At 38.0% G+C, this 12410-nt stretch overlaps 1 protein-coding gene across 4 annotated transcripts in view; it reads left to right on the forward strand.

Annotated features, from left to right (window-relative positions):
• The window catches only part of LOC149313514 (kinesin-like protein KIF16B), a 146556-nt gene that overhangs the window by 114200 nt on the left and 19946 nt on the right, over positions 1-12410 (forward strand). For 3 of the 4 annotated variants that reach the window (XM_089519230.1, XM_089519233.1, XM_089519232.1), the window contains one exon: positions 5354-5437. In XM_089519230.1, the coding sequence (XP_089375356.1) occupies positions 5354-5437 (84 nt within the window). Of the gene's footprint in view, positions 1-5353; positions 5467-12410 lie in introns of all 4 variants that reach the window. The other variant, XM_089519234.1, reaches the window with a different exon arrangement.

A 12410-nucleotide genomic window follows, 5' to 3' on the forward strand; every position in this document is an offset into this window, starting at 1 on the left:
GCAGATTTTGACACGTCGTATAAAAGATATTGATATTCAATATTCTTTATCTTCTGCTCGCACTACCTGCTCTCCTATTAGTTTAGGGCTACAGTTCAATTTTGAGAGGGAGGCATTTTATTTGCAAAATCTGACCATCTCAAAATATTGAGCCGTGTTCACCAAAGCAAAATTTAACGTTATTCCCTCAGCTGTGCTAGAGGGTCGCTTTAAGGGAACCCCCTACCATGAACGGGTTTGCCCTTGCGGCGAAGGCTCTGTTGAGTCTCTAGAGCATGTCCTATTTTCTTGTATCTTTTACAAGGGTGAAAGGCTAAGATTAATTTCTCCCCTCCTGCTTAAGTTTCCTGGTAGACCTAACAACTGGTACTTGGAGTACCTGTTAAATGATTCTAAGAAAAGCAAAACGGAAGTAGTGGCAAAGTTCCTTTTCTCTGCTGTCAAAACACGTAAGATTATGATTCAAATTAAATGAACAAGTCTTGTCCTTTGCATCTTGAATATCCAAACAAATACCTATCTTGGTCTTGTGTTTTATGGTTTAGTATTATTCATTATACTTGCGAGTGCTTCTGTGTGTGTGTGTGTGTGTGTGTGTGTGTGTGTGTGTGTGTGTATATATGTACATCTCATGAGTATTTTCTGAATATTTGCTTTATAGTCTCATTTTAACAAGTTTTATATGTTTTAAATGTTTTATGTGTTTTATACACACTTTATTCTCTAATGGCCTGTTGGCTGAAATAAAGACACTGTCCCACCAAAAACTGCTTTTAAAAAATGTTCACTTCTGCTAGTGTAGAGAGTGACACACAGGTCACCCAGTGACAGAATGACATTGCTGAGTATCACCTGAGTTGAAATGAATTGACAGGAGCAGTAATTACATGTCCTGGGAGTACTATTCATACTATAACAGTACTTCTCTTTAGTTGACTTCTGGTTAGGAATGCTATGGCATACGGGAATAAATTTAGTTCTATAATAAATTTTATATTTGTAAATAGCTTCTCTCTTTACCAGTCCTAATTTTATTTTCCTTTTTGGTAAGCAATTTAAAATCCAGTTAAGGCTACATAGTGTTTATAGCACTATAAAAAGCTTGCATGAACTTCTAAATTGCACTATATGTATTCACTTTTTATTAGCATTCTGCATATGAATGCTACCGCAGTATTCATAATGAACACAATGGTACAGTAATTTATCATATTATGTTACCTATTGTGCCTGATATTACCAGTGTTTACTGCTGTATCCAGCTATATCCAAAAATGGCTCCGGGGAAGGAAAGATACCCCCTAACCCATATAAACCTTTTTCTACTGAATTTAATTGTTTCTTTAATAGCATTGGACACACTGATGTTAAAATAATGAATAAGTTTTGGTGCCTAGATTGCCCTCAGAATGCCCATATGAAACTGGATTAGGATTCCAGTAAATTATTGCTGCAAAAAAATTAGGCATGCTGTTGTATTTTTTCTGTTAATTGGAGAATCTATTCTGTAAGGCAAATACTGCATGTTGTTGCTAGCCACATTGTTAAGTCTGTTGTAATCAGGAAAGGGAACTGATGGAACAGTGCCCTGTGGCAAAACAAGGGAGAGAGTACCTAAAGGTACCAGGCATGTGGATAAGACAGATTTTTCCCCTCAAGAATTTCAATAAGTAACCTGTGGGCAGGATGCTTCTGTCTCTTTCTGGATGCACAGCAGCCTGCATTACTTGTAGTCTAACTATCTTGTCAGGTCTGGGCAACTGAAAATACATTTTACTTTCTCTGACTTGAGAAAATTGACTGGTCTGAGAATGGAGAAGCCATGAGATGCCTGAATGGGGCTGAGGTCAAAACTGCTGCATAGTGATAGAAGCAGGCAAGGATTGTGAACAGAGATACTTCACTTCTCCTGATGCCCACTTACTCATTGACTCTTTGTAGGATATAAAATGGACTGTGAATTGCCCTGCATAGAGTATGAAGGGACTCTGGGAAAGAATGCAAGAGAAAAGCCAAGCCCTTTAGTTCTCACTGAGATGAGCAAGCTTAGTATTCCTTTAGATTGTGGGAATGGGGGGCTTATTTTAGTGGATGCCCCCGATACAGAAACAGCAGTGGCATGTACCTCGATCACTAGCATATTATGCAGAAGACAAAACTAGGATCTTTTGCTTTAAGAATTAGATTTTGTATGCAATATTTTTTATTTAGTGACAGAAGAATGTATCATTGTGTGGTCAGATGTAATGACCACCTCAGTGAGCCATAGGGCATATTATTATTATTATTATTATTATTATTATTATTATTATTATTATTTTGTTTTTGCATGCTAACAGTTACTGTCTTTGAAAATTAATGGTTTCCCACCTTGGAAAAAAAATGACAGCAGGTCAAAATGCTTGATAAAATGTAAGACTACTAAGCTGCCAAAGCAGACTTGTTTGTTTTAACTAAAGTTGAGCAGACTATCTCTGTCTGATTTACGAGCCATTTAGTAAAAATGTGGAGAGCCCACTGACAATCCTTTGGCTGTGAACATACTTTGTATCAGTGTCCATTGTGAGGGCAGATTTGTGGGCTCACTGCTATAAGCTGCAGATCCATCCCTGGGAAGCTATGTGGCGTACACCACGAGCTGTTATGCTGGTACAAGTAGATCATAGGTTCAAGCCCTGAGATTCTGTGTTTTGCAGATAAAGCCAAGGGGGTGATTTATGGAGGTAGAGGGAAATCCCTTATCTGATTGAAATGCATGTTTCAGGAATATGACTTGATCTGTAACTGGCAGTGCATTTCAACTCCCATACATACAGTTTGAAAGAAGTCTTCAGTTAAATTATTTGCCTTAATTGGTTTGTAGTGTGTGTGTGTGTGTGTGTGTGTGTGTGTGTGTGTGTTTGCTTTATCTGTGATCTGCTTCAGAGCTGTTTGCTATAAAAGTAGAATTTCCACCATTCACCAGGTTTTGCCTTTCTTCCCATGCCTCTTCTGAGCTCTGTAGAAACACAGGCAAAGGCTATTTTATCCTCAAATAAGTTACTGAAGAATTTTCCTGGAGAAGAAAGATGAGAGACAGCTGTCAAATTTCCAAATATACAGTGCTACTTCCAACTTGAGAACAGCTTTTTGCCTACTTCCTTTACTCTATGAGTTTCAGGACTCCTCCAGAAGATGAGGCTTGAGTTACCTTGTTTAAACTTCAAAAACGTGAAACTAGGACATATTTTTCCTGTCATTATTAGCTCAAAAGTAAGTGAAGCAGCCCCTGACTATCTACAGAATGAGACCACTTCTGATTGTTCTCATATCTGACATAGAAAACCAGGACAAAAGATTAAAAGTCAGGCACACCACTTGAAAAATTGAAAGAATTTAGGGCTATGAACGTAAAGAGACTCCAACACATTCAATCACATTATTTTAATATATTTCGCCATGAATTCTAAAAGTACTGCACAAAAAGCTAATGATGACAGATTAGAAATGTTCTGCTTCTCCTTTAACAAAAAATAAATCAAAGCTATATTGCTTATACTAAAACAGACTTTTTCATTTTAATTAAATATGAAAAAGTATTATTTTTTGTAATAAATAGGTGACTGTAGGAATTTGGGTGCTTATTGTCGAGACAGTACCCCTTATGGAATAGAGAAGATTTTGCTACACTGCAGTTTATGTAGGTCTGCCCTTCATGATGACCTCAAAACTGCAGCTGGTCCAAACTGTGGAGCCCTGCCTCCTTTTGAAAGTAGGGAATCGCAAACAGATTCAGCCTTTACCACATTGTCTGCACTGGCTGACACAGTTCTTCCAGACCTATTTCAGTATGCCACATTTAACTTTTGAAACCTTCTGTTTCCTGAAAGCCATACAACTTAGAAGCTAAAATGTCTTTGCCTAGTTGAACCCTACCAATAATCACATTTCTCGAATCAGTACCTGTCCAGTTTTATGTCAGTGCACAAGGCGAGAAGCCTGGTAGAAGCACAGCCGACAGTGTAAATGTGGTCTGAGACTGTACCCTGTACCTGCTATCAGGAAAGGATGCAAAGCACACTACATCTTAGTGTTTGGCTGATCAGATATTACAAGATTGTTGCACAAAGCCTGAGCCATTAAGCACTACTTCTTTTTTGTTTTAGTATTCTCTTTTCTTGTCATCTTAAAGATTGCTTTGTTTGCTTGCAAGCTAACTTGGGTCTCAGTAGGCCTTTATATACCAGTAATTTGTTTTAGAAAAAAATCCATGAAGGAGAGAAAGCTTAGTGGTTATGCATCATACTCTATTAACATTTAAGACTGCACTACTGTTCTAATTTGCTTCTGAATAGGCTCCATTCAACAAAATAAAATGCATGGGGTTTGCTTGGAAGCTACCTAGAATTTTTTTTACAAAAGGTCTTAACAGATCAAGCCTCTTGAGCAAAGGAATACACTGATTAATATTTCTCTTTCACATTTATTTAATATACTGTACTTACTTTTGCTGGATTCTATGATACCATGGCCAGAGTTTGGGAATAAATGGTTAATTAACTTGCTTAGTTTTTTTCCCCTTTCTAACATTGCTTGACTCACTAGATCTTCTGACTGATGCTGAAGTTAGTATCATACTTCAATAGTCTTAATTATTTTTAGAATATTAGACTTCATTAGGGTGGATGGTTTTTTCCTGACAGATTAAGACAGCATGGCAAAGAAGAAGGATTAGGACTTGATGCAATGCATTATGTGGCTTTTCTGCTAGGCAGGCTAATCTTGCCATGTCATATTTGTCTTTGATAATGGGGAATGAGATAGTTCTGGAAACCTAGCAGAAGAATAGCTGTGAAGCAATTAAAGAGGTGGGATTGAGGACAAATTGATGAAGAAGAGAAATTCTGATCTCAAGCAGTCATGGACCTTACACAACTATAAATCTCTTTACTCCCCAACCATCACTGACAATGACAAAAAGAGCATTTTTGAAAATACAAGTAATAAGTGGCCCAGAGGTCATCAGTGATATCTAACTGTACCATCCTCTTTAAACCGCATACTGTATCCTGGAAATTTAAGCAATAAAAAAATAGTTCGCATACATTTAATATCCTGCCCACAAGGATGACTGTAGGAGACTCTCTCTCCCTTTTCTGTTAGGTCTTTTAGATTGAGAGTCTGGGAGCAGGAATTGGTTTATTACTGGGTTTTGTAAGCTGTTAGAGACCTTTTTTTTTTACAGAGGAAGAAGGTAAAAATCCTTTAAGTAAATAGTAATAAATAAATAATTTTCATCTTTTTTCTCTGTATCTGCATCATCGCTTTTAAGAAATATTTCTCAACTGATTTTATTTTCTCTTATCTCTTGAAGCTGACAGAGTTAGAGTTTCCTCCCAAGAAGCTCTTTGGAAACAAGGATGAACGAGTCATTGCAGAGCGCAGGAATCACTTAGAGGTAATAGAATTTCTCTAAAGCAGTTGCATGTAAGTATATTTACACAGCTCTGTCTGTTTGACCAATAGGGAGTGCTTCCATGTGATAGAAATTAAATAGCCTATTGGCAACTGTGCAATTTCTGCTGCTTCATTTAACAGAGGAAATGGCAGCATTAGATCATAAAGTGATGAGGCTTGTACATCAGAAATACTCTTCTAGTCCTGTCAGGAAGCATCTTGGGAGTTTATAGGAAGTGTCTTCATCTTAGAGCCAAGAGGATAGACATGAGATGAGTATTTAGAATAGTGAGATGGTAAAGATTTTAAAGAAGTCTGCTGTTCTGAATATTTATCACTTCCTCTGTTGCAGTGTGCAGAGCTGAATGCCATTGCATATGTAAGCAAAACAGTGGCAGCCATGTAGCAAAACGTTGGCCAAGCTTGGGAAAATCTGAGATTTGGAGAATGGTATAACCATGCTATATTGCAACATTTTGTTTCTGTTCTATTTTGTGAACCTCCCATCGTTGTTGTTGTTGTTGTTGTTGTTGTTGTTGTTGTTGTATCAGTGCAATATAACTATGAACAGGCCAGAAATTTTCACATCAACAATGCTCTATAACACAGGGGCTGGAAACCTTTTTACCTCCAAATGTTTTGGACTACAGTTGGCATGGTCAATTACTATTGGCCATATTGGTTTTGGGCTTCAGGAAACTGAAGCTGAGGACATCTGGAGGACATCTGTTCACCAAACCTGATGAAAACATATGACCGTGCTTTATATAGCCCTAATTTAAGTCTACCTAGTCCAATGCTGTGTACTCTGTTTTGCACTGGAATTCCACAGTGATTGCTAGATATGATTCTTCAATCCTTTTAACTGAGGAAGATGAGAAATATGAGATCTTTGTCAGGCATAGCATATACTTTTCCAATGCATTAAGCCTGTGAAAGTCACTGCAGAATCTCAACTCTTCAGAATTTACACAAAAACACACACTGCATCTTTCCCTGGCTATTTATTTACATTTCATTGGCCTTTATTTGTACTTTGCTTTGGTGGACTTTATGTTTCAATGAGCTGGTTAAAAAAAGCCAAAAGGTTGTCTTCAGGACAAAACTTTATCTTTTCTTCTTGTCTATATTACCATAAAGTCAATTATAAATAAACATTTAAAATAGTCAAATGATTTACATTTATGATTTTACAATACATTTATAACTGACTGGGAGAGCTTAAAAGGATAAGCCTGGGGCAAGACTGTACCAAACATTTTTCTTTTTCAGTATTTGGGTTCAAATTAATACGTTAGGGAAGGAGAAAAAAGATGTTCGGGGGGGAAATCAATTCAGACAGCATTGACCTTTTTAAACCTATCTACTGTCATTGCTTCCTTTATCTGTTGCTTCTGTACTATTTTTCATCTTCTGCCTGGATTACTCACACAGTTTTACCTGAGTGAAAATTGTGTATTATTTCTACATCTGAATCTTGTATACAGAAAGATTCTTGAATATGATTGGGAAACTCATTTTCACCTGTAGTCCAGCATGCTGAGATTGGAGTAACACACACAAATAAGAGCCAGAACTTTTTGGTTTCCAAAGGAAGGTATTTTGTTCTGGCCATGTCAAAACTGTGCACAATATACAGTAGTTTTAGTTTAACTCTTTTAGCAGCATATACTTTATATGCAATCATATAACTTCTCACAAAATGAGAGCCCTTAGGTATAGTGAGGGAGGGATGGAACATCGTTGCATTTCCCAAACCATTAAATTTGTCTTTGTATTTAAGCATTTTCAGCCTACCACTGTTTACATACAAAATATAAAATACAATGTAACGTAGCCTGAATCTTAAAAGGTTTTATTCAAAATTTATTTTGATACCTATAGTTGTGCTGTGTTTCATACTCTCATAGTTCATGTAATGTGGTATATGGCTTTAGGTGATTTGCATTTTTACTAATGTTTCTGCATTTCCATAATAAAGTTTCAGTTTAATAAAGACAGAGGAAAGGACTAGTATGTACTTACGCATCTTAACATACTGGGGCTCTGAACCCAGACAATGAATGGTGCTGCACATGAGGGGCCACTTTTGGTGACCTGAATGGAAATAGACTAGATGCCTTTGCATCAGATGTAGTGCACCAGAGACACTGGATATGTGTGCGGAGAAGGGAGGGAGAATTAGAGGCACCTTCCCCTCCACATGCCTCTTTCCATGTATGGCTACATAGGCCATCCTCCCACCCCCAGCACACTGTGCACCTCACTGGTTGCTTCAAGGCTGAGTAATTTTTTTCTCCCATTTACTAGTTTTCCCCCCTATCCTACACTGTGTCTGGAGGACTTGGACAATTGACTGTGGTGGTGTCTCATTGTAGTCTAAAATGACCACTATGGAGAAGAACTCCACCCTACTTGTATTATTTAGTTGATTTGTACTCAAGGGTGCTATAGAAAACTTCCCAATACTTATTGACATTTTGGTAGAAGAATGACAAGTCAAAAGAGTTGGTAAATCAGCAAGTATTCTCTGTCAACCTTGAAATTATCTTTCTGGATCCCTGTTTACTCAGGCAAGCAAAAAAAATTGCCTTTGGGCAATCTAACAAACAAGTCATTGCTTGTGGGCTGTGAGTACAAATTTAGTAGTTACACCATTCAGCCTTGTTTCCGCATATTAAAAGGAACATATTAGGAAACACAATAGCATGGTATGCCTGTTACCAAATGGAGCATGCTATGGCCCCATCATCTATCCAGTGATGTAAAGGCTGCCACCCTATGGTGTCCTTCCATGCCATTGGAGAATTCTGTAGGATTAGTCATGCAGTGAGAAAGATCCAAATCTATGTGATTGTAATATAGATGTTAACCTCCCAGTAGCATGTATCTGTGAAGAAAGTCTGGGTTTCTTTATTGGGTCAGGGAGAAGTAAATGAGAAAGACTGCCTCTCAGTCTTCTCTTTCTCATGTATTGAGGATCCAGTACCTGTAGCTGCATTGCTCGGCTGAAGAAGCACAGCAAAAGTTCTCTGCATCTCTCCTTTGTTGCTTAGTTGTGGGAGAAAATGTATTTGCAGGTGTCTTTTATAAGTGAGCAATTAAATGTGGATTAATTTAATGTTGCATACATATCAACCTTACATATCAGAGAGATAAACGTTTAATTAACAATCAGTTAATTCTGTATTTAATTATTGTTGTTTGACATCCAATAATGATTCTGTCCTCAGTACTGATAAGTTGCTGCATTTTTCTTATCTTGTTAAAGAGTTGAATCTGATCAAGAAACTGCTTTTCAGTGTGGGGTGTGGGGTGGGGACAAAGGCAATCTTAAGCAGGAGATCTAGCTAGTGTCAGGTGTCTTTCCCTATATTACATATTGAAGCCAACCAAATGAACAGTTTATGTCTGGCAGTCCAGTCAGTAATTTCATGTGCAAAGTTATTTTATTCCTTAAGCATACTGTCACATCAGTCTGAGGTCAGTAAGCCGGTGCAAAAATTCTCTGTTGAACCAGCAGGCAGTATCTGGGATACTGACTCTTCTTGTCACCTAGAGGGATAGTGCAAAGGCCATTAGCACCAGTTGGCTGGCTGTCAAATCTGGTCATTGCTCCATGATCAACCAGGTTTCCTGGACTAGGGAAAGTATAACAGTCTACTGTTCAGTTTTAATATGAGCTGGATATCCACACTGAAGAGAGAAGCATGAAAATGACAGCTCTATGGTTAAATAGTTTAACACTTTGATCAAGGAAGTTTCCCACCTAGTCACTGACACCAGCACAGCAGCATTGTTCAAATGCTCCTGTTTCACATCAACAGACACCTTGGTATAGCAAAAATAACGTGTAAAGAACCTAGTTTCTGTGTGCTGGATAGTTGTACTGATGTGTGGTCTCCTGCTGTACAGAGAACAAGCAACTGCTTTTAGTCATGTCATGCATGTGTAACTGTATACATGACCCTGAAGCAGTCTTTGCAGACATCTATGTGCTAATGATTTTAAATCAATACCATCAGGAGAGAATGTTTGGTTAGGTAAGTGTGAACTTCTCTGATGTGCAGGTTCATTGTTGAAGAAATAAAAATAAAACTCAGACAACAGATGATAGGTTGTTGCCCCCCCACAAACATACTTCTTGCAAAATCCTTTTATGTTTGTCTGTCAGTGTACCATCCACAGCTTAGTAGCCTGTAGTGCTTTCATAGCAACAAGCAGCACTTTCCCTGCCCCAGCTTAGTAGTTTTTCAGAAGTTGTTCAGTGTGTATTGTATATGTTCAGTGACAAGAAGAACACCATCTCCACCTCCTGGTTCTATATTTGAAAATAATTTTCCACACACTTTTCTGTCTTTTAAAAACTGCCCTCAGAGCCATAGCATTTGGATCAAAGATGTATATTTAGGATTCAATTTTTTTTAAAGATTGTATGATCATTAAGCAATTTCCTGTCAGAAAATAGCTGAGGGATAAAATACATTTTCTTGATGCTGCTTGTTGCCTAATTCATTGAGACCACAGAGCAGGAGTTGAAAAGCCTGGAAAAGCCTTCCAATATCCTCCAGACAGCATGGCCACTGGGAATTCTAAGACCTGTTGTCCAAAAATGTACAAGCTTTGTTTCTCAGAGGTGGACACACCTGCATTGTGATCCTCCCATCTTTGATCGGAAGTGATAGCACCCAATCATAGGTTTGCTAGCTCAACGAGAGGTAAGGCTGTTGTACTTTTGTACTCTAGCTTCACCTGTATAGGTACACTGGATTCCACAGTTGCAAAACAGTTGTGCAACAAATGCTATGTCCATGGGCTCTCATGTTGCACAACAGTCAACTGATTCCTCACCCACCAAGCCAAAAGTCTGAGAGAAGGGCTGTTCATGTGCCTCTGGAATGACTGGCTGAAGTAGGAACGGTACTTATGTAGGATAAAGCACAACCATTTTTGTTTTCATCATGTCCTAAGAGGATTCTGGCCTGTGCCTAAGTTCCCTCCTTTTTATGTCAGCCATTAATTTTGTGGTCTGTGAGGGCTTGCTGCACAGTAAAATGTTAAATTAATTGTTCAGCAGTTTAAGTACTGCAATTTTAACTTTAGAGCCAACGTTGCTTGATTAAATCTGCTTTGACTGACACAGCCAAGAATTTTGTTGATTAAAGTTAATGAATAGAAGTTAATGTTGTTTATCCATTCATTCCATTTGATAACTATAAATAGGGAAGTGGTATCATTATTTGTCTCTCTTTTAAAGTCCTTGTGAATATTGTGCATCTAAAGAAGATGTGGGGAAGGGGAAGCATGGGATCCTAACATTTGAATATTAAAATTATTGCAAAGTACAGTAGAAAAGAAAAAAGGCCCTTTCTACAATGTTTGATCTATTTCTTTATAAGGAATTCGATGACATCTCAATAACCTTTCCTTTGATAAAACAGGAGTAGCAACTTAACTGTTACATTGTAATTCCAAATATTTAATTTTTAAAATATCAGAAAATTAGAATATTGTCAATGGTGATAATAGGAAAGCAAGCTGCTGATGGTCACACATTTTGTATCAAATAGCTGCAGCATCCTATATGAAACTAGTGGATCATTTCTATCCAACATATGCTGCTATCAGAAGAATTCCTTGTATTTGATGTTAGATCAGATATATCTTTGCCTACATGCTTGTTAATTAAAATGCCTTGGTATAATATGCACTAGTGCCATCTCCACTTCTGCCCATACTGAAGCAGAAGCAGCACTTTACCTTTTTAAAAGGTTTTAGAACCCCTTTGAACTGTTTAGTATTTTAAAACCCCTTTTTCAAAACCAGAAGGTGGTTTTCTGGCCACTTCTGGGGGATTTTCTCTGGGGTGGGATGGGTTTTTGGGGGCATTTAAGGTCATCCATTGAGGACCCTGGAAAGTACCAGGGGCAGAAAATTGGTCTCAGACCCACCATCTTTCCCCAACCCAGTTGTAGGACCTCTCCAGCATTTTGTTGATTCATATAGTGGTAGGTTATTGCTTTATTTTCTTATCAGTCAATAATGATTTTTGCCTCTGGTTGTGATAACCATTGTTCCTCTTGGATCTCTGTATTGCCAGCATCATATAAGAAGGGACGATGCTGCACTGATGTGGCATTCCTTCTGTCCAGTCCTATCATACACATACTTTTAAGCATTAAACATATTTATATTTAAAGGTATCAGATTACGCTAGTTAGTACTTGAATGGGAGGCCAGCAATGAATAGCAGGGCTATAGACTTCATTTCAGAGGAAAGAACTGGCAAAACCTACATATTTTTGCTCCGATTATTCCTTGCCAGAGAAAACCCTATGAAATTCACGGGGTCACCATAGGTGGACAGGCGACTTGAAGGCACACAGGTACACACACAGGCACATGTGTGCACACACGAGCACACACACACACATATATACACAGTGGGTTTGGTTCCAGGACCCACCGTGGATACCAAAATCCATGGATCCTCAAGTCCCATTAAAACCTATGGTTAGGAAAATGGTGTTCTTTATATAAAATTTAAAAATCAAGGTTTGCTATTTGGAATTTATATTTTCTTTTAATATTTTCAAGCCAAGGATTCTTGAATCCGTGGATTAAAAAAATCCATGGATATGGAGTGCTGACTGTATATATGCACATACACGTATCACTGTGATGTTTAGATTTGAGGAGAAAGGATAGAAAAGATATTCTCTGTCTCCAAAGGGCAACAAGGCCCAACTGTGAGGACCCCAAACTGTCAAATGTGTTATGCCACCCCCAGTTTACTTGCATCCAAAAGGAACAGAGGCAGAAAAGCTACTGGTTTACATACCCTCCACCTTAAGCCTTACATCTAGTTGAGTCCTTTAATAATTGTAGCTTATTAAATAAACAGTTCTGTAGTCCTTTCAGGAAATGGAAGTAAACAGAAGTCACTAATTTAGAAGTTTAGAGTCCTCTCCCCC

The sequence above is a fragment of the Sceloporus occidentalis genome, unplaced genomic scaffold (genome assembly GCF_023333645.1).
Source record: "Sceloporus occidentalis isolate IW3139 unplaced genomic scaffold, rSceOcc1.0.p SCAF_4, whole genome shotgun sequence".
Lineage (NCBI taxonomy): Eukaryota > Metazoa > Chordata > Lepidosauria > Squamata > Phrynosomatidae > Sceloporus > Sceloporus occidentalis.